The 27,687-nt window shown below is 38.9% G+C and overlaps 1 protein-coding gene across 1 annotated transcript in view; it reads left to right on the forward strand.

Annotated features, from left to right (window-relative positions):
• The first annotated feature begins 1,227 nt into the window (after positions 1 to 1,227).
• The window catches only part of bmp6 (bone morphogenetic protein 6), an 84,703-nt gene continuing 58,243 nt past the window's right edge, over positions 1,228 to 27,687 (forward strand). The window contains 1 exon segment of the mRNA NM_001112907.1: positions 1,228 to 1,712. Coding sequence (NP_001106378.1) covers positions 1,265 to 1,712 — 448 coding nt within the window. The 5' untranslated portion in view covers positions 1,228 to 1,264.

The raw sequence follows: 27,687 nt of genomic DNA on the forward strand, positions 1-27,687 counted from the left end.
CCAGACTTGTACCTTAAGGCTATGGAACCCCTCAGATACTTCTTATATTTTACAAAATATGCTTCCCAGTAGTGGATGTGTAATCCCTTGTATCTTTAGAAAATAATAAGAGCAGTGATGGCACAAATAGACCTGTATCCAGGACACTCTGGATAGCATGTGATAAATGTTAAACTGATGGCAGTACCTTCAGCTTCTATGCAGTGTCCTGCAGTGCTCTAATAACAATATGCACTTATTGCAATTGTTATCTAAAAATGCCCACATGCAGGCAGATATTGGCAGGCAACCACTTCTGACATTGCAGTTGGCATCCTTTTGGCATCTGTATGGTCACAAAAAAAGTTGCCCTGCCCAAATGATATCTAACAGGGCATTGTGTTGATATCCATACAGCTGTCTGAAAAATTCCACTTGCAGAGAACGGCATCAGGTGTATGCTGTCTGTTATTAAAATTCGGTGCTGTTATGTGATATAATACTTGTCCCCAGGGTCAGCCAGACCTTGCCCAATGGGTGACCAAACTGGAGAAAGATCTACTGGTTTGACCTACTTGCCAGGTGGACATACTCTGACCCATTAAGACAAATGGGCAAACAATTCTATTCGCCTTCCTTGAGAACAAAAACTGGGTGCAGTATGCATAGGGTCCAGTAGATGGCGCTAAATGACTCCTACTTTCCCCGCTCCATAAACCCCAGTATATAAAGAGTGAGTCAGTCGTTGCGAAGCAGGGAAAGCGAGTCACATAGACGCTTATGAAGTTTTCTTTAACCCAAAGGCTGCGTGACACAGAAGAGACGAGGCCAGTTTGGATGATAATGAAGGATTGTCTCTGAAGCTGTTATGGTCCTTCCATCATAGCCCTGCCATCAGGTCCTCAAAGGTGCCCAGTGCAGAGTGCCAGGCACATGGATATGCCAGAATGATGTTGGTGCGAGTTTGGGGCAGAAGGTTTACCTGTCATGCTCACAGCTGAGTCGGGATAGCAGACAAAGAAAAGGTGAATTTCCATCAGGGCTACAAGTTAATTTCAAGGAAAAAAAGAATCTGACAGGTTGTTTTTTTATTTCTGTGCCAATTTTTTACAAGATTTTATTATTTTTTGCAATCTACTGTAGAGAAACGTCACCATCAGGCAGAGGGCAGGGCACTCCCTTAGCTGTGAGGGATGCTGGACCAGGTGGGCACCTTTTGTGGCAGTCAGCAGCAGTGAAGGAAGGGTGGGACACTTGTGGGTGCACCTGCTTTCTGACAAGGAGCATGTGGAGGGTGGCATTGCCTCTCTGGGGGGCACTTTGGGGCTTCTACACCCTGCTGACCTTGGCACAGGGGACTTTGGTGGACAAGAGATCCAGCATGGACAGTGGATTCCTGTACAGGCGTCTCAAGAGCCATGAAAAGCGAGAGATGCAAAAGGAGATCTTGTCCATTCTGGGGCTTCCCCACAGACCCAGACCCATCCATGGACTGAGTCCTTCCCAACTAAACCAGCCCGGGAAGCTCAATTCAGCTCCCCTGTTCATGTTGGACTTGTACAATGCCATGTCTGGACAGGACCAGGGAATGGACTTGAAAGACTGGTCACACAGGGCAACTTTGCACAGCCATCAACTCAAGGTCAAGAGCCTACTGGGCAGTCATTTGGGCAGCGCTCAGGACAGTGCCTTCCTCAGTGATGCAGACATGGTGATGAGCTTTGTCAACCTGGGTGAGTGCTGCCTGCTAGGGCTGCTGGGTGAATGTGGTCTAATGGTTAAAGAGCTTGGTCTTACTAATGGGTGCTACAGCTGTACTGGTGTCCTTGCTGCACTTTATGCCAGTCTACTGATTTCTGGCATTCACTGCCTATTTGTAATGATTATGAATTGCCTTAGTAATACTTGTCTAATGCACCTGTCCCTTCCCAAACGCTGTGCAGCTGGAAACATAAAGATGCATTTTATTTTACATACTAAGTGCTGACAAGCATATGGAGAGGGTGGAATTACAGGTTGCTGCATTCCCCTCCAGACCAAAAAGCAGAATGCTTAAAATATAAATCTAAGCTGCTGAGCTTTTCCAGCTTTGTAAAAACTACTGGTTCTCTTTTCAGAAGCACAAAAATTCCCGATTATATGGTAACTTGAAGCCATACAAATATAGATTTTTTACATTTTTTTGTGAGATGCAACGAAGTAACCCCTACCTGCGGAAAGACTTTTGCTTCTCCCAATTTTTTGTTTGGATACTGAATGTCCGGTGTATACAGTACATGTTGCTTTCTTGCTGTAATGACTTTACCACGGCATTGTAGAAGTTTCAGGGAAGAATATTCAAAATGTGAATTTAGAGCTCACCACAGAAATATTCAAGCACTTTCTGTTCATTCCTATGGGATTTTTATCAAATATCAAATGGTGAACACAAACATTCACCCATTAATCAATACGTTTCTAAAAATATCATAGGAATGAATAGAAAGTGGGTGAGTTTTTCTGTTGTGAGTTCTAATCTCTCTTTTTGATGAATCTGCCCCTTAGTCTAAGTGCGCATCAGGAAGTTCTGCTTTGGAGACAGCAATAGTTGCAACATCACTAGCGTAGGTGACACTGCAGTTTTCTTTTGGGCACTGGATAGGAATATGGCTCTTGTACTGAACAAAACAGAACATAGCCCACAGCAAAGATATTGATAAGTTAACACATTTTATCCTGGCATATAGCAGTCACATTTATTAAATAGATTCTTATGCATGGTTCCTGTGCCGTTTGTCAGCAGCCTGGAGTCAGCAGCATAAAAGCATATGTAGAAGTTTAAAGAACCATACATATATGTGAGGACACAGATGCGCTGTGGCACCCATCACCAGATTTATAGAGAAGCTTTTGTGTGTCATGAAGTTGAGGTCTCATGCTTCCCGGTATTGCACAGATTTATTTTCATACATGCGATGGCTATTACATTGATCAGTTGCAATACCATTTCTATGTAGCCTTTTTTAAGGCAAACTGTCATGTTTAGAAGTAATCATTTGTTTAACCAAGCAAACACCCTTGCATTTTCATGACAGCTGAGGCAACCTATGAATGAGATTTTACTGGTCACTCTGTTTGGGACAATGTGGCTTATTCCCTTCAGCTGAATAAAGAGACATATTTAGATATATCAGACTCCTGGGCAGATAACCCATTATGTAGATATTTCACTATTTTTAAGTAAATTTATAGCCAGCTTGAAGCAATGTTCCTTAAATCTTTGAAATTCTCGCACAATAGTGCTGTGTTGTTTTTTGTAATGTCCGTATGTTCACTCTGGTTTGGTCTTTCCATGCTACAGTATGCCAGAAATGTGAGTGTCCAATTAGGGCACAGTTTGGATCTAACAAGTAATGCAGTTAATACATACATTCCAAATGAGGAATGCATACTGTAGCTTTGTTACAAGGAGTGTTCTATTTCTCCAATAACTCATAGAGTGCTTTCTGACACTCCGGCAAATCAGCTTTCTAATCAGTGTGACACCAACCTATGGCATAGGATTCTGGCACAAGGAAGCCCATCCAGTCCAATGCACTATGACAGTAGTGAAAATATTAATATGTTAATTTGATTTAATTTAGCTGGGAATCACTTTTAGCCCTTTAAACTGAAAATCAATCAAAGAATCTCCTGGTGGTCTGGGAAAATTCCTTGTACACACCATGATCCTTTCGTTTTCTGTATTACTTTGCCTTTATTTAGTTCTTGTTTACTTATGTGTTGCATATTGCTATTCTGGGGAACAACGGCATCCATAGAAAATGTTATACTGCATTTACAAATTCCACGCCCAGTAGGCAAAACTGTAAACAATTATGTGAAAATTCATATATAAACATTTTCACTGCAAAAACTCAAAACCCAAACTTCATCCTCTTCAATAAATACCAGGTTCCAGTATATTCCTCTCTGACATTGCACAGTGCTGAATATCTAAGCTGAAATATTATGCAAACTGGTGCTGAAAGCTGCCATTACTGTGGTTCTTGCATTGTTTAAAGGAAAGCAGAAGGAACATTCTTAAATATGTTTTGTTGTATAATATAGTTTCATATTTTAAATCATATTTTGCATGTTGTAGATGTAGATTGATAGATAGATTGATATTCTTAATTAAATAAATAAATAAATAAGGGCACTGAAACATAAGCTTGTGGTCAAGCCCTGGCTGATACATCCCAGTACATGACTGTTCAGCTTGTCTAAAAGTTGCATATCATATTAGTGACTATTGATGCAAACCAAAGATTAGTTCTTTTTGTTTTCTTGTTATGTGTACAAAATGATTACAAAACACAGCAATCAGTTAGGTTACACTTGCCTTTATTGATGCATACATGGTTGACACTTGAGTTCATCAAATCCAAGGAAATGCCAATTTTTGGCCCAAACAGAAATCAGAGATGTGCAGAAAGATATCCAAGAGAAAAAGGGTGACATTCTAAGAAACAACCATTGAGCAGGGTTTTTTGTCACCCTCTCTTGGGGGACAGGCAAAAGGGAAGGATGAAGTTTTCAGAGTGGTAAAGACAGAAAAATACAGGAATAATAGGAAAATTACCAGCTGTGTGAAGAACAGCCATACAAAGCTTCCAAGTATTCTTACCATATGATACAAAATAATAATATATAAATAAACTTTGTCCATTGGCATTTTAACCCCTTTTAAGATTATAAGTGGGGTTGTTTAATGCTATAATCTTCACAAGTCTAATTTTCCGATTGCTCCATTTGATTAGGCCAATAGTGCAATCAACTGGAACTGCAGGAAGTGAAGAAGAGAAGTCCTCTATACTTCCCTGTGCACTCGCTGACTTGGTGCATCAGCAGATGGAATTTTCAAACATATCTGATCATCTGTGATCAAAAAGGATAGTAGGATAATCCATTAAATTAGCCATTCTACCTGCAATACATGTCCAGGTGGTCAGGCAGTATAAAAAAATAGGCCAAACTGTTCAACCAAATCTGGCTGTTTTTCCAAGAAATATTAGTAACCTGAGAATTGTCTGTCTATAAGAATCTATAAGAACTACTAAGAACATAAATAAATTAAAGCTGCCAATATAAAGAAATACCTTCTTGTGTGGCCTGATCAACAAATGAGAGATCTGTGCTTGATTTGGCCAGGAATGTTGTGCACCAAAGTGAACTGATCCTGTCTTTTGACCCTCCAACTGTAAATGTATTATGTAAATTATATTTTTGATAAAAGGTGATAGCCCCTTCAAGGCTTTTTGAACTAACCTTATATAGAAGGTGTCATAGATAAGTAGCCATGGTAGGCAACCATAGCATTGTATTTGGCCTTTGTAATATATTACTTTGGAGCTTTATAGCATCTGCAGCTATCACGCAGAACAACAGTGGGTATAATTAACATTTTCTAGTTTACTGTTATTGTACTTTATTTATACATGGAAACCAGGTCTGGACTCGCATTCTAAATAGGCCCTGGCATTTAAAGTACACAGAGGTCCAAATAGCCCCCTACACTGGCCCACTAAATAGTGACTGTCTATGGCTATTTGCCAGAATCCACAGATTGCCAGTCTGGGCATGACTGCCAAAGAAATATTGGAAATACCAATGACATATCTCTGTTTGATGTTATTTAGCCTACTTTCTAATGACTTGAAGTATTGTTGGTTTGATGCATTGGGGAGGATCAGAATCCCAGTGGCTTGCTGATGGATCTACTGCAGATAAGAGATCTGCTACAGGCTAATAGTAGTGGACACCGGGAACAACCCTACATGATATAAAGGAAGTGGCAACAAAGCTACAATTGTGTGAAGCAGACTTCAGGTAAAACCTCAAGGAATACAAGGAATATAATAAAAGTAATACAGTTGGATGTAGAATATAGGTCTGTTAGCTTTAATAACTGCTTTAGTTCAGCATCGTTTCCTCATAACAGATAACTTAGGAGCGACGTGTACATTTCTGCTGCCATTATACTGCTGCACCTCACTGGACTGACCACTGTTGGTCTAGAACTAGATATATAACAGAGGGTCAGGTCTTGGAGTCTGCACAAGTTTGAAATGATGGAAAAGAGCCATTTATAAGGTTGTATTTCCATGACATAAATCATGGCATTGCTGTGGCTCACATGTTCTCCTTCAAATGGATGATAAGTTACAATCTCCACTTGTGTCAAGATATGTATGTCACTGCTCAGTTTGAAAGAAATTGGAATCCTATCAATAAAATATTGTTTTTTTAAATTAACACTGATGCAAAACATCACTTTTCAAATAAAAACATGATGTCATTGTTTTACTGTAACTGTTTCTTTTTTACTAATGCTTGGCAAGAGTACCTGTAATTCACAGCATTTGCTCAACTTCAGACCTAAAATAACTGCAGTAGCAAAGGTTGTTTTGGTTACTCATTATTGGTCTTTATTTGTTTATGGTGCTGCATTCTGCAACTACCCCCTAAGCTCTGGAGTTTGAGGGAGTAAATACAACTGTGTTACTCAGTGAACATACAACTTGGAGGTCCCATTTAGTTTGCTGTTTTGCGGACCATTTAACCTTAAGGCGGCAATAAATACCATGGAGGGTTTGTTGGAGCCCCTGTGAACACTCCTTGAACATACATCAACCCAATGAGTTGTGGAAAAAAGCTGTATACTTTATGACATTTGAGTTTTATGGTATGTTTAACATTAAAGGTTCCCCTTATCCCTCTGGGATGTGAAATGTAAGGTAACATTAAAGGGGTGGTTCACCTTTAAAGGAAAACTATACCCCCAAACAACGTAGGTCTCTATAAAAATATATTGCATAAACAAACTCATGTAAAACCCTGCTTCATCTAAAGAAACCATTTTCATAAAAATATACTTTTTTAGTAGTATGTGCTATTGGGTAATCCTAAACAGAAAATTGCCATTTTAAGTTCTAAGGTCTGCCCCCTGGTATCATAGAATTCACAGCGCACACAAACAAGCCAAGGCACACATGCATGCTAGGCCATATCAGCCAATGAATGGACAAAGTTCTGCCTTTTGTTTCCATATTACTTCCTGTTACAGTTAGAGCTGCATTATTTATAGCCATGTGATCTCTGAGGGAGCACGCAGCCCATCACTAAATGGTGGATCAAGGGAAAGGATATAAAAGGGCAATATTTACCGATATATATATCCCAGTTTGGTGATAATCTTTCATAGGTCTCTTAACATAATATAAACAATCTGTTGGGTAAGTATTTATTCTGTGGATATAGTTTTCCTAGCAACTCTGCCACTGGTTTTCATTGTTCCATTCATTTTTTTTTTTTAAAGTTTTTATTTTTCCATTTTTCAACTTAACATAAAAGTACAAAAAGGACAATAATCAGAGGGGAAGCAGGGTGAAAGAGTATGGAAGAGGAAAGAGAGGCATAGTGTAGAGCTGGGGAGATTGGAACCAGTTTATCTTCATTGTTGTGGTATACTGTCTGTGGAGTTTTCTGGGGTTTCATGCAAGATCAACCAGGGGCCCCATATTGAATGAAATTTTTTTGGACAACCCCGTGCGAGGTAAGTCAGCTTCTGGTTGGTAAGAGTGTTGTTGACTAGAGTTCTCCAGAACGGTAGGGTTGGGGGGGCCAAGGATTTCCGTTGTAAAAGAAAGGCTTTTTTGGCGTAGTATAGAAGCTGGAGGTAGTAAAGTCTGTGGCGTAATGTATACCCGGTTGAGGAACTTCATTTGTATATACTTGTCCGCTATAGATATCGTCAAGTCTGGAATTTGCTTTAAAGCATCTACCCACATTTCTTCAGTTAAGCTAGGGATGTCACGCATCCATTTCTCACGTACCTTAGCCAGGGGTATAGTTCAGGATAGGGGCTTGATGAGGTTTTCCCTGCATACGTATTTTTCTAGGGTGGTGTCTTTCATTTCCACCGGTTTGGTGGGAAATTGGGAGTGAAAGGCGTGTCTGAGTTGGAGATAATTGAAGTGCATTGTTTGCGGGATTTGGTGGCTTTCTTTGAGTTCTTGGAATTGTTTGAGGTTCCCATTTACTAGTATGTTCCATTCATTTTTAATAAGGCAAAACACTTGAATGCTTTAAATAAAGAAATAAATAAAGTTGTTAGAGACTTCTATTGAACCATGGCAAATTTTACTTGCAGAGTTTCTTCTGGCAACTCACCTATTTTTACTTTAACAAATATTGGCTATTTGTGGTCGTAAAGAAGTATATTCACATTCTTCTTTTTCGTTATGTTTTTTTTCTCGAATTGTGAAAAAAAACACTTGGATTTTGATAAATCTGCCCCTAAAAGTTAATTTAAAGGTAAACAACCCATTTAATGAAGGAAAAAAACATCTATTGGTACTTTATATATTGCAGGTCTACAACTGCCAGAATTTCACCACTACATGATCTGATATATGGAGGCTGGGAAGTGTAGTTTTGCGTCAAAAGTTGCCATTCTCGTGTTTAATGCATGTTTTAGTGCCACATTTTTAGCTTACTCTCACAAATTAGCCTCTCACAGGCCAATGAACACTGTATGTGTGTTTGACCAACATATAGTTTGGCCTGTACAGTCTTGTACATCTGCTAACATGTTGGATCCTAACATCACATCTTAGTAGCAGAATAAAGCATCTAGGTGCTTACTAAAATTGAAGGGAAATGTCATTAATTATATCTTTTTTGCTGTGTGGTCATAGGTGTCACCTCTTGTGACTTCTGTGGTTTTAATATTATTATTATTATTGGTATTAGTTCTTCAGACTTCTGTGGTTATTCCTGAAAACAAGCCAAATGTTTGACACAAGTCCTTCCGGCAGGTGAGGGTTAAGTAGGCAGTATGCATGTTCCCTGTCTGTCTATACTACCCCTAATACTATTGAATATACATTTTCCTATTGAATGCAGATGTTTCACCAGGCAGGGTGCTTTACATTCAACAGTATTAGAAATAGAGATGAGTACATGGGCATTTTGTCCACTCGATTTTTTCGCCAGATGGCAGTGGTGGACAAAACACCATATGTGCCACTGGCCTTAGATGTGCTCCATGTCTAATAAACCATTGATATCAGCAATAGCTGGAGCAAACTTTGAACTTATACATTGTCTTACTCTCTTGCTAACAGGTGTTAGTGAGAGGTGAGCTAGACCTGTCCTTCACAACTGTAGAGTGAACCAGGTTCATCTTGGGCAACTTGTGGCAAAAGCATGATGACTTTCCTTTTCCATGATGTCTGGAAATACATCATCACAGTGAAAGTGGGCCTGAAGGGTGCATAGTTCGCATTACCACCACTAATGTGTGCCACTAAAATTGTTCATTATTAACTTGCTAAAACCCTATGCATATCTAGCAGCTGTGTAATAGTCATGTCCACAATTATTGTAACCCAGGCAGTACTAACTTAAATGTAAGTTGAGGTCACACACCAGGACTGTTCATACCCCCTGCCATGAGGCAGGCTTTAAACACTTCAGACATTTGTTATTGGGTTAGGACAGACCATGGAGACAGAAAGAAAACACAGAAGGCAACTGTAAATTAATTAGAGACTTGCAGAGACAAACATCATGAAAGTAAATATTTTGGAAAATCACAAACATTTTGTGGGATTACCCATTTTATAAATAGCAGATCTCATTTATCCTCCTTTCCACGCCAGAGGGAAGGCTAGTTCTTTGCATCATTATGTTCTCTGTTGAATTTTTCCTTCGTCCAGGCAGAGTTTCAGAATTCTGGTTTTGGGTGAGATCTGTGCTGAAAGGGCAAGGACATCACCATGACAGAATTATTACAAGAAAAATACTATTTACAATATTTCCAAATAGTATTTATTATATGGTAACATAGTAAGCACTCAGTGCGCTATACACATATGGTATTTTTAGCGAAGGCATATTAACATTTCAGATGCGCAAACAAACCAGACTAGGCCACAGTAATGATCATATTTGTATTTCTCAAATATTCCAGTCAAGGTCCAAAATGATTAAGACAGCTAATATTTAAAGAAGAAATAACTTGAATTCAGTGTGTGTTTTTATGCTATTTCTATTATGTGTTATGCTATTTCTATTATCTAATTAACCTCTCTGTCTATAGAGAACTAGGGGGCACAGTTAGGCAGTTTTAAGGAGAGATTAGATCCCTTTAATAAACTAGTCTTATTTCTAATGCTTCATCATATGAAAATGGGATAAACCAGCATTCCTGGGCACTGCCATTACTTTCTTTTAATCTCTTTGTGACCTGCATCACAGCTTGGAGTCACATTCTCTATGTTCCCACTGATTTACAGCTGCTGTAACTTTTTAAATTGTGTTATTCTTACTGGAATGATGAATTTAACTGGTTACATGAGAACAGGATGTGCCAAAAGAAATTTTCACATGGTGTTGATAAGAGAATGCACTCAACAACACATACTCAGTTGTTGCTGGACTACAAATCCCTCCATACTGTACACATTTTAAAGTGTTAACACATGCTAGGAGCTGTAGTCCAACAATGTCTGAGTTGTAGTCTTTAAGGAGAAGGAAAGAGTTAATCACTGCCAATTATTATTGCTAACCTTAGAGCTTTGCCGGCAGTCCTCTTCTCTGAAAAATTAGAGCTTGGAGAGTAAAATCCAAACTTTTAGTCTACTTCAAGGACAAGTAGCAAAATGCTGGTGTGTTCTTGAAGAGGAGTGCCAACCTGGTGTCAGAGGTTAGTTATAATCACTGGGGGATACCAAACAAATTGGTAAATTCGTATCAACGGCATATGTCTCCCATTTCAGAAATGCACGATAATCTTCTTATGAAAGATGACTGACATAGTGCTGGTTAATAGGATTCTAATTCGTGAATTTCTTTGCATCTGTAATATTTAAAAACTAGAGGGGTGTCGTGGGACAGTTCACAGAGGGTATCATTTTTTTTTAAGCATGGATCAACTGAACGTGATGTTTGATTCTAGTCAGTGGCCTCACTATGGAGGAAGCAGACCCCGTGGCATAAGCCATTGATTCTAATGCAACAATAGCTACATATGACAGGAAGATGGACAAGATGATGCTGGTATTGCAAGTGTTATTAAAAGAAACATATTGTTAGAACAGGCCCACCCTTTGTTTGAAACACAGACAGGGACCAGAGAGGATCTATAAAGAATTCCAATAAAGAGACCATTTTTAAATGTAATGACCATTATTAGCACAGAGTGAAACCAGCACTATGTATTATTCATTATTGCCTACAAGATTAGGGTTGGTTATTTATGCTTTATGTCTCCTTTAAGGTTCTGGTCTGCTTAAATCCTTAGATATTATGGTTAATTTATGTCTGCTGATGCAGTGGGAAACTTGCTCTTTTCCCTGAAGTCAGTTACATGTAAAACCACTTTTATTAAATGTACATGACCCAAAATGCTCACACTTCCAGATAGTTGGGCTTGGCCCTGCTCAGTCCTTCCTACTTTCCTTCCATTCCGTATTGATGCAGGGGGTCAGAATGTGGCAGTAGTTCCAGGGTTTCTTTTGTGCCCTGCATCAATAGGTGCAGCCGACTTGCACTTAAAATATTAGGTGGAGACGTCACTCACATGATGAACACTGGACATGACACAAGATAGGCTTCTAAAATATACAGCACCCAGTTTGCAACAAAGCACACACAGTTGCTTCAATTTTAGTTACTCAGAAGGCATTGCATTGTTAAAAAAAAAGCATGGCAACTGTGCTGCAAATTGCCCTTTGCGCATGGTGACTGCGGACGTAATTGAGCACTACTGTCTTTTCTGAAGGGAGAGCTCTCTCATTTGTCCCCTTCAATTTCCACTGAGACCCTGCGAACTCCACACAGATATGACAGGATTTTTATTTGTATGCAAACCTTTCTAAAACTGTCGGCCTCAGTAGCTATGGTTTACATGGTTTCTAAGTTTGTAGCTGCTCATCGGCCACAATTTTTTTGAGCATATGTTGATAAGAGAACTCTACTGAAAGAAGACAAATGATGTTGACCTTCCTTTTCACCCAGGATTCTGAAGGTAAATGCCCTTATACTGTAGATTGCATTATTGTAATATTTCCTGCTTTTCATATTGTATTTAATTACTGGGTTTCTGATGTTATCAGTTGTTCTTCATACAATAACCAAGTTGTTTACATCCTCAACAAAAGCTGAAGTTGAACTATTTTACTGGTCATTTTAAAGGGAAATTGCATCAGCAGTAACAAAAGGTTATTAAACTAACCAAATGCCTTGCCAGTAATACTTTGTCAGAAACATGGCATATATCATATATTCCTGTTAAAAATATGAACTGCATAATGAAGACTTTTACTCCAAGGCTGGAGTAGTGACTGCTCTATGACTTTTGAAAGGAATCTAAACTCAAACCTAAAGCTGCCCTACTGCACCCCCAGGTCCCTGTGGAAGTTAATGAAAAAGCAAAAGTTCTTTAACAATACAACCCTGATGGTGCTGAACTGAAGCCCTATAATGCCTTATCTTTATGCTATTATTTGTCTCTGTTTTTAAGTAGTCTCTTTAAGCACCCTGCAGTGTTCACTAATGCAGTCAATTTCCTGCAAATACTGCAGGTGGGGACATATTTACACCTATTTACCCCTGCAAGTGGGGACATATTTATACCTGTGACCCCATTTGCCCCCATGGCAACCAATCAGCACCTTCAGCTGGATAAAAAATCCAAAATTGAGCTTAGATACTTGAGGCAGTTATGTTATATTGTAGATTGTGCCTGTTTTTTTACACTTTGTACTCTGCACTGCAGGTAGTAAATACCTATAGCTTTCTAAGTAGACCTTGCTTATCTCCCAGGAAACACCATTTTGGGTTGCTCTGAGTATGGAAAACCTCAGCATTTGTCTGCACCACAGTAGTAGATGATGCAGCCAGCTGGCAGAAGACTTCTCGCAATCAGCAATATTGCCATGTAACCTTGCCTCATCTGAAACCATCTCTTATACAAGACACATAGACTTTCCATAAGTCTGACACTTCAATGAATTCTTCACCATCCTTACCAGAGCTGTCAGTTACCTCACTGATGGCTACCATATTGGGATTTACATGCAATTATTATCCAGAGTATCTTAGTAAATACAGTACTGATCTACTTATTCATAGTGTATAGTAACTATTGCAATGTACTGTATTCATGATATTCTTTCTGTACTCCACAAACGTATTGCACAATACGGTATTTCATTATAACATGATTTCTAAGAATTATAAAATACACTTGAAAACAGATCTGCAAAGGCTTTTGGGATTTCAGTGGCATTAATCATGTTAGCTAAATCCCAATTCATTATTTTGCTCTACTAAAAACTTGTGTCACCCTAAACCTGTTGTGTTTGATTACAAAACAACTTAACATTTTGCTCTTTGTTAAAATGTATAAATAAGAGTGTAAATGTGTTATAAATAAGTAAAAAAAAAAACAAACCCATTTAAAGTAAGTGCCAACTTTGCACTGTGATTTTGGCCCATTGCTCCAGGTCAATTTGTTTTAGGTTAAGTTAGTAGGATGACACTTATGCACCTCAGTTTTCAAGTAGTCCCAAGGATTCTCAGTCTGATTGGGATCAGGGCTTTCACTGGTAATTGCAGGGTTTTTTGTCCTTATTGTTTCTTTGGACTTGTCTTTGGAATCATTATCTCTTGTAGGATTTCTCTGTGCATTGTGCACCATCTAGTTTTCAATAAGTTTTAACAAGATTCACAGTCCAGGCTAATGTAACATACCCCACAGAATAATTCTACCCCCACCATGCTTTACAGTAGGTACGAGGGATTGCATGTGCACAAATGGGTGCAAAATTAAGATTGTAGTCTTGCCCAATAAAGCTCTTTCCCCTCTCCACAACCAGTAGCAGCATTAAAATGCAAATAATCTAAGAGAATCCCACCCAATCTGTGTATATCTGACTCCATGTTTCTTGTTTCTACAGCTGGAGTTGGAAGCACTGACACAAGTCTGTCTTTTATTCCTATTTCTGATTACAGTGTAAAAAACAAAGTCAAAATGACACAATACTCTCTAAATAAGATAACAATAAGATGCCTGACATTGTGCTGGTAGTCAAAATTCTCATTGGTGAATTCTCTTGCATCTACAATTACGGTTTTGGTCAGTAGACTTCTCAGTGGGGAATTTCTTGCATGTGTAATTGAATTTTTCATCAACTTTTATAAAAAAAAACTAGGGGGCACAGTGGGACTGATTTATGGTGGGGTTTAGATACCCTATAACAGTTGCTTTTTAGAATGGTATGTACATGTTCTATAAGTATTGCTCTAACTCAGTGCTGTCCAACTGGCGGCCCGCGACCCCCCTCTGTGTGGCCCCCCACCTGTCTGGCTGCTTTGATGGCTTACTCTTGTGTAAACTTTAAATGGTATCAGCACTGAGATTAACTGCCTGGTTCTCACCTCAGATTCAGGCTGTAATCAGGCTGTATTGTTTAAATATGTAATCCCCTGTGTTGTTCACACCTTTTAATCTCTGCATTGTTCACCTCCTGCAGTGTTCACACCTCAGGCTCAGGCTGTAATCACCCATATTGTTCCCCTGTTCACACCTCAGGAGCAGTAGAAACCCACAAATAATCCCTGCACACTACAAAAAGAACATATACTGAGGTGGTACTTCAATTAAAAAGTTTTTTAATATATAGTTTTTTAATATACAGTGCAGACTGTAGGAGCAGTGCCAGCATTGTGTCACTGAAGGCTGCCTGTGTGTGCCATACACACAGGCATCATAGGGCAAGCAGAGTATGGCACACACAGGCAGGGTAGGGAAGGCAGAGTATGGCACACACAGGCCAAGTATGGCACAATCCAGCCAAGAATGGCAAACACAGTGAAAGTATGGCACACGCAGGCAGGATAGGGAAGGCAGAGTATGGCACACACAGGCAGGGTAGGGCAGGCAGAGTATGGCACACACAGGCCAAGTATGGCACAAACCAGCCAAGAATGGCACACACAGTGAAAGTATGGCACACAGACAGGATAGGGAAGGCAGAGTATGGCACACACAGGCAGGGTAGGGCAGGCAGAGTATGGCAGGTTTTTGCTGTACTACAACCATTAATATGGGTATGGTCATGTGATAACATGGGTGTGGTTTCAAGTGGGTGCGGTTTCAAAAAGGGGAGTGGTCAAAACTGGCTTCCATTATCGGCCCTCCATCATGTAGGTCGGAAAAATTCTGGCCCTCGGTACAACAGAAGTTGGACAGCACTGCTCTACCTTATAACAACAATGGCAGACAAATAGCAGAGTGCTCCAAGTCTCAGCTCTAAGGGGCAACCATTTATGCCATAGCTTTGGTTCGGTAAAATGTTTTATTTTGCCTGAAATTAAGAAACCTTTCAAATATTTTTGCCTTTAATGCCCCTTTAAGAATAAAAATGTTGCAAATGGAAAGATCTTCAAGCAACATTAAGGCCTGAAATGGTTTGGAAGATGGCTTTCATAATGTATTTATTTAAATATATAAGGGTTAGTGGGAATAAACTGCTCTTTCATATGCTAAGTTTAACTCAGAGTGGATTTTGGGCTTGGTTACACCTTTACCACATGTGATATTTGTTCTGTAGTCTCAAACCATTTCTTGCTAAGTCCCCTAAGTGTTATATTTGAACTCTTTGAGCCACCCAGATCAAAGCCTCTTTAAAAATAAATAGCTCCCTCAATCTTTTGCCCATCCTAATTATGACTTTCTAGCTAAAATTAATTGCTTGGTTGACTTGGCATGAATTCTTTTCCCTAATGACGTGTTAGTGAGAGCAAACCTTCAGTAGGTTCCCTGTAGATGTATTTAGGATGAGGAAGTCCTCACTGATTCAGAAGGCAGACGTCAAGTATAGCTGTCTCTATTTATTTTAAAGACATGTTGCTTCTTACACCTTCTTAAGCAAATACAGGTTATATGTTTATAAAATATTTATTAAAGGGGATATGAACTTTATATAGTAATATAACTTTGCTTGGCTATTGCTGAACTACAACTCCCAGCCTACCCTTGCACATACTTTGTGTGAGTGAAGGAGATCTAAACCCTTTGTAACAATGTTGCATGTATCCTCTAGCTCTCCAAAGTAGCTCCTTAAAACATTATTACCGATGCAAAAACTATTCACCAATTAGAAAACAGCTCACCCAGGCCCGGATTTGTGGCGAGGCCACAAAGGCCCGGGCCTAGGTCGGCATAAACATAGGGGCGGCATGCCGCCCCGCCGCACGCAAATTTTTAAAATTTTGCTCCCATACGGAGCAATGGGGACCTCTCCCCACTGCTCTGTATGGGAGTTTTAACTTTGGCGCATGCGCATGCGCGTTAGCGCGGCGGCAGGGGAGGAGGAGGTGGTTTGCGCATGCGCGCTCGTACTGCGGGTGGGGGCGGTAGGGGGCGCCGAATGGGGGCGGCCTCGGGGCGCGTCATTTAGAAATCCGGCGCTGAGCTCACCAGTGAACATTTAGAGTTCCATATAAGCTGTGACCACCACAAATTAATGTACTCCAGGTATATTTTTTGAAAATACAATATTTTGTACTTTTTCTGACCAATTCACTTCTCTGCACACAAAACAGTTTCGCTAAGAATGCTGCTCCCAGAATGCATCAACCGTTGATAATATTTTGGAGCAAACTGGAATGTATGCTTAATCAACAGTTACCTTTACATTTTTTTTTTTTTCAACTTACTTTTTTATTAGTTTTTACAATACATGTAAACCATAATAATTATACCACTTAGTTTATCAATATATGGGTTCCTAACCCATAATCTCTGAAAGCCACTGTTTTAGAAAACAGATTATGGTAATTGATCACTAATTGATCTTCTAAAGATTAAAAAAGTGCAAAGAATATATATTCCCCTTGGAAGTCCCCTTGGAAATCTCTAAACTATATAATATAAATTTCAGATTTGAAGTTGAGGGTCTGTAAACTATGCCCTGTGGGAGGGATATTTTACCATTGTCAGTGGAGTTAGGACTCCCCAGATGACCCCCTATCTGAGGGGCACATTCATCAAAGTACGAGTTCAAATTACAAAATTTTCGCATCGAACAGTCGTAAACGGCGGGACAACCTTTCTGAATTTGACCCTTTTTGTGGATGATTTTGAAAGCCTCCCATAGGACTCAATGGCACTCTGCAGCTCCAACCTGGCCCAAGGAAAGTCACGATACCGAAGCTTGAGTGAATCTTAAACTTTCGTACTCGGCGCAGCAATACGATTTTGTTTGTAGGGGCCACAAATGGAAAGGAACTATTTTCTTTCCTGACAGGCTTCTACTGGAGGTAATCCATTTCCCTCATGTGTCTATTTACTGGTGAGACCATACCTTTACATCTTTACTGTCTCCTAAGGGTAACAGAGTATTATCCTTTGTAAACTGCTTAACATTTGTTATACCACTATGCTCTCACATTTGCTTCACTGCTCTTGTATTCAGGAAGTACCTTTGTCAGGTGACTGGGGATTAACAAATCACCTGTTTAATTAAGTTGACCGGTGCCAACTTCTTTCTACATATGATCTATGTGTTGAGAGTTAGAGTTTTCAGTAATTATTCCACTGTTATCTGACTAGTGCAGGTTTCCACTAGGGACCCCCATTTTCAACCATCAAGTGGGCTAAGGACGCTGGGAGCTGTAGTTGACAGCTGAAAACTGTTGAATTTCTCATCCTACTATTCCAAAGCTGTAGAACATCTGCTCAGTTTGCAATTTTAAATCACAAGACTTAATTTAATTTAAGTTAGTATTTTTATGGAACATTGGCATTCTGTTTTCCATTATTATGTCTTAATGTGCCTTTAAATGTAATTAATTCTTCTGCGCATGTTGCCCACGTTTGGAAAGCATAGACTGCTTAGCTATTTATTTCCCGTGAACAGCTGCATAAAACCAGGAGGAGCAGCTAACGGCCCCCATTTTGTTCATGTGCCCCAGTTTGAATAATTCTTCCTGCAGGTGCAAAACTGTGTACTTATCTTGTCAACATTAGCATTACGCTTGCCTGGCACAAGTTATTTAGGTGTTAGACGTTATGTTGACTTATGCCAAAGAGGTGACATAATGTCTATTGAAACGTAGTCACTGGTGACTGACAGGGAGCCTTAAAAACAGAAAACAGATCAAAGTTTTAAGAATGCTAGATTCACTCAATTAATTTGCAGCAGCAGGAGGGGAATCAAGGGAGCCATATTACGTGCTGTTGGTTTCATATAAATAAGCCACATTTAAATCATGTACTGACAAACTTACTAAACTTCTCAGCCATGAAGAGCTTCCTGTTATTTGGTACTACCATAAATTATAGCCTTCAAACAGCATGTGCAACCCGCTCAATATTTATATTGTGCACTATAGCATAGAAACTACACAAACAGCCAAGACATTTGCCAAGGTACACTTTAAAAAAAAAGTCACACATTTTATGATATATTCATAATAAAAGTTTTCAATAAAAAATCAAGTGGGTACAACCAATTAGGCTATTGTTGCATGATATCTTTTCTCTAATGGTAAAAAAAAAGTCAAAGGAGAAAACATTGCTGCTGCCCCTTTGTGTCGTTATAGACTTGAATACGATCTGCCTGTCACTGCTCACGTGAGGTGTGTTTTAGCCACGCCCATATTTTGCTCCCTGTATGCAGTGACAGGTGGATCCTATTCACACCTTGTACCTGTAGTCTTACATGGGCAACAGTTTTTCCTCCACTTGTATTTTTCTGCTAATGCACTGCTTGTGCACTTGGCACAAGTAAGGTGCCCTATTTGTATTGCCTATGCACTCCTTTTTAAAATGCTGAGACGTGCATGCCCCTTGAATCGACACTGCATGGTAGACAGCACTCAATCCAAGAGGGGTGGGCCAAGAGGCGCTTGCACCCCTTAGCGCTCTAGCATTTGTGCCCCTGGGTATAGCAATTGATTCTGTTATCCAGAATATTTAAGACTGGGGTTTTCCCAAATAAGGAGTATGTACCCTATTTAGAAAACCATATATTTTAGGTGATCCACCTGATCAGTTCTGGACATTTATAAACAGATGCCTCCTGATCCTCCCAAAAACCATCTACTGTCTGGCAAGTCGGCCTCATTTGGAGTTTGCAATTGCATCCCTGCCCAGCACCTGTCCAGCATAAACTGAAAATAACAATTAAAATGGTCTCCTGGGGAAAGATATCAATGTCTCAATATGTCCAACTTATTTCTTCTCAAAAATGATAAGTTTAGGAATAAATCATGAAAGAGTATCTGAGTAAAGACAAATAGACACTGGCATAAGCAAGAGACAGACTATCAATTCTATTGAGATCCACCCCTGAGGCTCTGCTACACTTGTACCACAACCTGTAAAGCCCACCTTAACCAACCTAAGGGTGAATCTCAGTAAATACTGCGATACCTATTTTAGCTACTTTTGTTTTTTCACTACTTCATCTTGTTAAATTGTACATTCTTGAATTGGGAAGCAGATAGATTATGTCATAGCTGCTGTTCTTTCCAGGGTATTGACATTGTTTCTCAGCATGTTTTAATTGCAAGATGTATCTTCTCAAGATTTCCATTGCAGTTAGTATATGGGACCTCCCATTGTGTACATCAGAAAAGTCCAGCTGGCAGTACATAAGCCACACACTGCCCTCGGCTGCTCTTGACACTGATAATTGCACTAATCAGGCCAGGAATAAAGTGGCAAATACAGACTGAAACAGGCTGAATGGAAAGGACATTTAAGTGACAAAATAGGATATGTATTTATAAAACAAGCATAAGTTCAAAGCACACAATCACCCACATTAAAATTTGAGTTACAAAGGTACTTCGCTTGTTCATTCTCCTTATGATTTGCACAACTGAAGTTATGCCATTTGTGGCTAAGAAATACTAGCCCACAACTTGTAGGCAACCTACCTACCTGAATGATAATATTCAGCTGCACTCAAATCCCTGTACCCAGGAGAACCGATCCCTACTGTAACTCACAACAGTGCTTTGCTGAAAATTTGCAGATATTTCTTAGAAGAGTGAAAGAAGCTATAATGCAGCACTCCTAGCTCACTACCCATGGAACTTATATTTTCCAGCTACAACATATGCATAACATTTGCAGAGATTTAATTGCAAAGTAGAGGAATGTACAGGGCAGCTGGATAAGTTTCATTTGGGTGAGTAAAGCAGCTGCGAGTTGCCAGATACTGCTTAAAAAAAAAATGAGAGGGGCTTATACAGGCACTCTAATTACACACGCAAATGAAGTTAAATTATTTGTGCTTATTAGTTCCGCTGATCATAAACCTCCATTAACACACATGGCAAAGATACAATTTTGCAGACTGTACCTAGGAAAAGGACAAAATAAGATGACAAAAAAACATGATTCTTTCAAAAACCACATACAAACCATCAGCTGTGTCCCATTTCATTGAAATAGGCTAGGGGGCAATGGTATCCTTAAGCCTTTGAGTTAACTTTTAATATGATGTAGTGAATTATATTCTAAGACAATCTATTATTTCACTTTTTGTTCGGCAGCTCTCCAATTTGGAGTTTCAGCAGCTATTTGGTTGCTGGGGTCCAAATTATCTTAGCAACCAGGGAGTAATATGAATGAGAGACTGCTATATGAATAGGAGAGGACATGAATAGAAAAATAAGTAATAAAAAGTAACACTAACAATAAAATTGTAGCCTCACAGAGCAATAGGTTTTTGGCTGCTGGGGTCAGTGACTCCCATTTAAAAGCTGGAAAGAGTCAGAAGAAGGAAAATAATTCAAAAAGGATCAAAAATAAATAATGAATATCAACTGAAAAGTTGCTCAGAATTGGCCATTCTTAACTTAAAGGTGAACCACCTCTTTAATACAGTGCAACACCAATGGTGCTTATGATTTAGCTGGAGTTTAATTGGATCCAATTTAAAGGGTTGGTTCACCCTTAAAGGACAATGAAAGGTTAATATAAATTAAAAGTAAGTCTAAAGGCATTCTTTTTAAGTACTTACTGCATATCTAAATTCCCAGATCCCTGCTTGCTTCTCTGAGATATGGTGCTGGCAGCCTACAGCAGTGTGAAGACTACAGTGACATCACTGAAATCTCTCTGTCCTTCCTGTAGGTGCCAGCGGCAGCCTTCCTATTCTCTGAGCATGTGTGTAACTTGATCCTGTCTGCTGTTCTGAGCTACACATGCCCACCAGCCAATCAGAAGCGGATCTGGCAGAGGGGAGGGGGGGGAGGGAATGAAACACATGTGCAGTATGAAGCAAGGAGGGAAAGGAAGGGAGAATACCTCTTTAGAGATGGCTGCCTGTTCTAGAAAATGTGAAGTAAGTGTGACTGAGTAAATATTTGATTAGGTGAGCCAAAAGTGTGGCGTTTTTACTAAACAATAGGAGGACTATTGGGCAGTATGCTTTTTAAATTTTGACTTGCATTATCCTTTAAGTGAAATATTAGTATGTTAACTCAAAGGTGAACAACCCCTTTAAGTGCTCTCTCTAGGAGACAAGCACTTTGATTGATAAATGTAGTTTAGTCTCCATTATGTGTGTTATCATTTGCCTTTAGTATGTCAGTATCCAAAGGTTAACTAGTCTGCAGTTTAAAACGCCGGTCTGCTGGTTAAGGGAATGACAGTTGCACTCATTTATAAATTAAGCATAATGCAGAATGATCTGCACAGGGAACAGATTTGCCTTGCATATGTTTATATTAAAAAAGCTGGACAAGATTGGTGTATGTACTGTGCTAACATAATGGAGATTTTTTTATTTGCACTGTGATAAAATTGCCATCAACGTTATATTTGCTCACAGTAACCGTTTCAAACACCAATCTCTTTTGTGAGCCATTTGTAAATATTTGTGTGCAATCTCACTGCAATAAGCAAGATAGGAAAGTAATATTTAAGCATTTAGGAGAAAACATGCACAACTATATGTGACTGAATATGCGCTGCACTACTTTTATAAATGACCCCCAATATCTCTCATCTAAATATCACATTAATTTGTGATGCAGCAGTATTGGGACTACCTCTCATCTCTCACCTCATCTGTGATTTTTGTTCTTAGTACTAAACAGTTGTGGTCCCCAGTACCTCCACTGCACTCCCACAGGCTTCCCCAATCTTTGCATCAGCCCACTCTCCCCTCCAAGCTGATAGATAGATAGATAGATAGATAGATAGATAGATAGATAGATAGATAGATAGATAGATGATAGATAGATAGATAGATAGATAGATAGTTAGATAGATAGATAGATAGATAGATAGATAGATAGATAGATAGATAGTGATAGATAGATAGATAGTGATAGATGATAGATAGATAGATAGATAGTGATAGATGATAGATAGATAGATAGATAGATAGATAGATAGATAGATAGATAGATAGATAGATAGTGATAGATGATAGATAGATAGATAGATAGATAGATAGATAGATAGATGATAGATAGATAGATAGATAGATAGATAGATAGATAGATAGATAGATAGATAGATAGATGGATGGCTAGATAGTAGAGATGTAGAGTTTGACAGGCAGTGCACTCACCCAAAAAAGGCAAGAAAGGCCCAGGTTCTGCCACTAAAAATAATATAATGTAGAACACAGAGCATTCATGGGAGTTTAATTGTGTGCAAACATTTATTGGTGTTAGTCAAGGTTTCAGTCCTACACAGAGGACCTTTATCAAGACATCACAAAAAGATAGATAGATAGATTGATGATAGATAGATAGATAGATAGATAGATAGATAGATAGATAGATAGATAGATAAAATTTTAAATGCACTTAACATCTGATTTTCTTAGTTTCTCAGTTTAGTTCATTTTATGCTCAATTGATTTCACACTTGAAATGTCTTTTGGATCATTTGTACCATGCATTCTTAGGCAGATTTATTTCAGTGAAATATAGTAAGCCTTGTTAATAATCACTGAATTTAAAAAAATGACTCCGGAATTTATTATGACAACTAGACTTTCTGTGACCTTTTGAAAACTTGTTCAGACCAATTAGAAATAATTTTGACACCTTAATAAGCACTGAGAATTTATGGTATTATGTCACTCAGTTTTTACCATTTACTGTGGAAAGACAATTAAATTACCAGACTGGTAGGCTTTGATTTCTCTGCTATTCAAATGAGTGACTACTTTCCAAATCATAGCCTTTTGTACATGGTGAATAAAGGAAAAGGGATTCTAAATAGGATATGTGGCTGAGAAGGTGAGGTAAGTGGGAAGAGACTGTTAAAATGAACATGTACCATCAAATCAGCCAGTGGAAAAGGAATTGTGAGGGGTGGGGATCCTATATTAGAGTAGAAATATATATCCATATCATTTACTTGAAAGGAGAGATCATTTAATGCAAGAAGATTACTCTGTATATCAAGAACAAACAATGTAACAAATGATTTTGAACAAGCAGTTGTGTCTTGGCTATAGTATTGTGTCATGGCTTTAACATCACTTGTTTAAGAAGGAACAGTACTCCCAGCTTATATGTATAAGCATATCAGTAGCCATATTTGCCTTTACAATACACATTGGTATATATGTAATAAAATAGGTGCTAAAATTGCACCAGTGCAGTTACACCATGCAGCACCACACAGCATATGATCAGACTACTGCAAGCAGGGACATACATGGGAAACTGCACTGCTTCAGCTTAGCACAATGGCATCATTTGAGACCATTTAAGGTTTATATCAGGGGCAATTTTTACTATATCAGGGATATTTTTACATAAATTGAAGCCAAACTGCATTTATTAGTCAGTGTTTGGATACATTCCGATAAAAGGGTTCCATTACCGAACCAAAAATGTCCCCGACATTTGTACTGAAAGGCATTTTTGGAAAGCAGCTCAGCTCCTTCAGATGCCTGTAGTGCACAGATGTGTTAAGGGACGTGTTATTCCCTGTGTTGGAGACTATGAGTCAGGTCACTTGTGCCAAAATGTTTATGTGAAATCATTACTGAGTCATATATTTGCATCATATACAACCTGTTTTACAATCAAAACAGTGTGCAACTCTGCCGTCAGCGAATGATTTGACTGTGTTTTCCCTCACGGCTCTCCAGCATCAAAGGGATGCAAATCACCTTCACCACTATTTCCTAGTATCTTGGTTGTTTGGGATGCTGCTAGCCCTGGCGTATATAGCATTGTTGTATTGTCAGATTTCAATACTAAATTGTTTGGCCTTGTAGCGAACTAACTAATGGCAGACTGAAGTAAATGTTAGGTGGGCTTTGATCATTGTGTATTTTTGGAGTCACAGCAGCTTAAATTTCTCTTTTTACTGTCCTGGGTATTAAAGCCCTCCACGGTAAGCACATTATTGGGGTTTAAAGGACTATTGAAATCTAATTACATTATTATTATCAAAAAAAGGTATTTATAAAGTGCCAACATATCCTGCAGTGTTGTACAACATAAGTTCATACACAAAAGAGATCACAAGTACAATGTGCAGAGTTTTACTTAATTCTACTGCAATTGTGGCCACAAGGAGGAATTACAAATGATGTGTAACAGAGTTGAATCAGATGCAATTGTGCTAAAAAAAAACTGGCAAAGTTTCATCATTTTCTGAACTTAAAATGGTGTCTGCACATTGGTTAGGTGCAAGGAAACCCTGGAATTACCACCAGTTTAAAGGTGGCGCTAGCTGCAAGGTCTCCCTGCTTCAATTGGCACATTTGCCTTTGGTGCAGCTTTGCCCTAGAAGGGGAACTAATTTATTCCAAAGTCTAAAACACCAATAAAACCAGTTCCTGGATCAACTTGTCACTAGAGTATAAATATGTGTAGCCATATATTTTCTTATTTACTTATAAGGTAAATGATGCTCTTTAGGCTACTGGTCGATGTATCGAGTTAGCCACCCGCAATAGATCTCTGCTACCGCGGGCGACTAATCTTTTAAAAATGCCTTTCCACCAGCCACAAGAGTCGCCAGTGGAAAGGCCTACGTTTCAGCAGGGAGAGAGCATCACAGGTATCAGATGAAACTTCCTTTTCTAATCCCATATTCTTTTGTTAAATCATGCATTATAAGTCTATTCATGTTTGTTGCCAAGTCCGTATATGTCATTTCTCTGGCCTTGTTGACTTAATGCATGTTAGTAATACCAGTCTAGCTTTTCATATGGATTTGGGATGCTCTGAGCTGGAAATAAGAGTTTACATACATGAACGTGTTACACAACAGCACACTGATTGCGTAGCATGACAATGTCTTGCTCAGTACTGGTCTTAGACATTTAATAAAAGATGCCAACATATGTATATTAGCCCTTGGACGTTACCAGTGGTAAGTTTATGATCGGGAGCATATTTATAAAGTGCACTGACTCTTCCAAAAAGCCACTGGAATCTGTCCATTAGTTCTGTGTTAATTTCGAACCCTGTAAACAAACACAGCTGCTGAGTGTTGGAACAGTGCTTAGGAGAATTAGCAAAGCACAGTCAAAAGGCTCCCAAAACCTAAAGTGACATATGCGTATGCATCATACCCTCAACAACCATTAAAAATGTTCCAATAACAATGATGAAATTGCAGAATTACAAACATACACATACAACATTCTAATGAAAAGCGAAAATGTTTTACATTTTATTGGTAACTAATAGTGGGCAGCAGCCTTATTGTAAATGTAATGCCTGAAACTCTTAGGCTTGTATTCATTTTTCACACTCAAGGCAAAGGAACAGTTTTTATCAGAATTTCATAAGATTTAGTATTTCTGCTGTAATAAGTTAATTCTTCAGGTCTGCATTTAGTTTAAATGTTTAGGGATAAATGAAAAAGACTTTTCCTAAACTCCAAACTTGGGAGCTGCTAAACAAAACTTCAAATAATAAAAAATGAAGACCAATTGCAAAAAGTCTCAGAATATCTCTCTCTACATTATACTAAAAGTTAACTCAACGGCGAACAACCCCTTTAACACAAGTGGTATATAAAAATATACCAATTCTCAGCGCTCTCGGTGGACTGTCTTGTGTGTGATCTTTGGTGCTGTTAAGATGTCCAAATGTATGCAGCTCCCTCTTAAACAACCCCTTTGATTGGGTCTCAAGAATGTATACAGATGCAATGATGGAAGCACATCAAAAACACAAAAATAAAACACATATAGTGCAGATGGTAAAGGCAAACTTGACAATAGTGTCCAAAAAAGCTTGACGCCTTTCACGTGCTGTATGGCACGCTTCCTCAGGAGCAATGAATCAAACACAGTACTGACAATAGTTATATATGGTGTGTAGATTAAGATAAGTACAAACGGAAGTGGAACGCGTTGAGCTTTTTTGGTCTTCTCCACTTCTCCAAAATTGTGAATAGCCTGCTCTATGCAGCTTTTGTTCTTAATAAACGTTGTTACACTATCCCGTGTTTCTTTTTCTATTATATCCTATTGAGGATCCTGGCTCTACCTTCAATCAAAGTTCTACCTTATCTATTTTGGTCCTCATTCATTGATATCTGATGAGCATATATATATCACTAGCATTAGTGGGTGTGAATTTACCGTGCATACATGACACTATTGTCAAGTTTGCCTTACCATCTGCACTATATGGGGGAGATTTACTTATCCACGAACGGACCGAAAGCGTCCGAGTGCGTTTTTTCGTATTGATCGGTATTTTTCCGACTTTTTCATCGCCGTTGCGAATTTGTCGTATATTTTCCGCGACTTTTTCGTCGCCATCGCAAAAAAATTGTATTGTTGCGCCGAGTACGAAAGCTTCGGTATCGTGACTTTCCTTGGGCCAGGTTGGAGCTGCACAGTGCCATTTATTCCTATGGAAGGCTTCCAAAATCATGCAAAGTCGGAAAGGTTTTTCCGCCATTCACAATCGTTCAATACGAAAAAATTGCAACGGCGACGAAATAATCGTGCAAATACGAAAAAATCGAGACGGCGCCGAAAAAGTCGCAACATTTTAGTTTCCAATCCGATTTTTTCCCTTTCGGGATTCGGATTCGTGGATTAGTAAATCTCCCCCTATGTGTTTTATTTTTGTGTTTTTTTATGCGCTTCCATCATTGCATCTGTATATAACCCCTTTAACACAGGCTGCAAAGGGAACCTTGGAGCTACCCCCGTTCAGAAGGTGGAGGCAACTCCAGGGTTCACCTGTCAATAGGCTCAGCAATGCTTGGTTCGAAATAAAGACAGTATGGACTGAGCAGCATCGACTGCAACTAATATGGGAAGTACAAGGAGAGCATTTTGATGGAAGTACACTGAGTGCAAGTTGCAAGTGCAAGCCCACTGTGGACATAAATGAGCCATAATGATTTATTAGAATAACATGTATTAAGGCTACATACAGTATACCACATTGACAATATATAGTTATTATGACCAAATAATGCACATGCAAAAACTGCAAGATTAATATATATGTAAAGCATACAGGTACAGGATCTATTATCCAAACTGCTTGGAACCTGTAGTTTTCCAAATAAGGGATCTTACTGTAATTTGGATCACCATACTCTATACTTTATACTAAAAAATCATTTCAGACGTTTAATAAACTTTTTTGCCAACAATATGGATTCATTCCACTTAGTTACCCTCAAGTAGTCAGTTTTTA

The sequence above is a fragment of the Xenopus tropicalis genome, chromosome 6, assembly GCF_000004195.4.
Source record: "Xenopus tropicalis strain Nigerian chromosome 6, UCB_Xtro_10.0, whole genome shotgun sequence".
Classification (NCBI taxonomy): Eukaryota; Metazoa; Chordata; class Amphibia; order Anura; family Pipidae; genus Xenopus; species Xenopus tropicalis.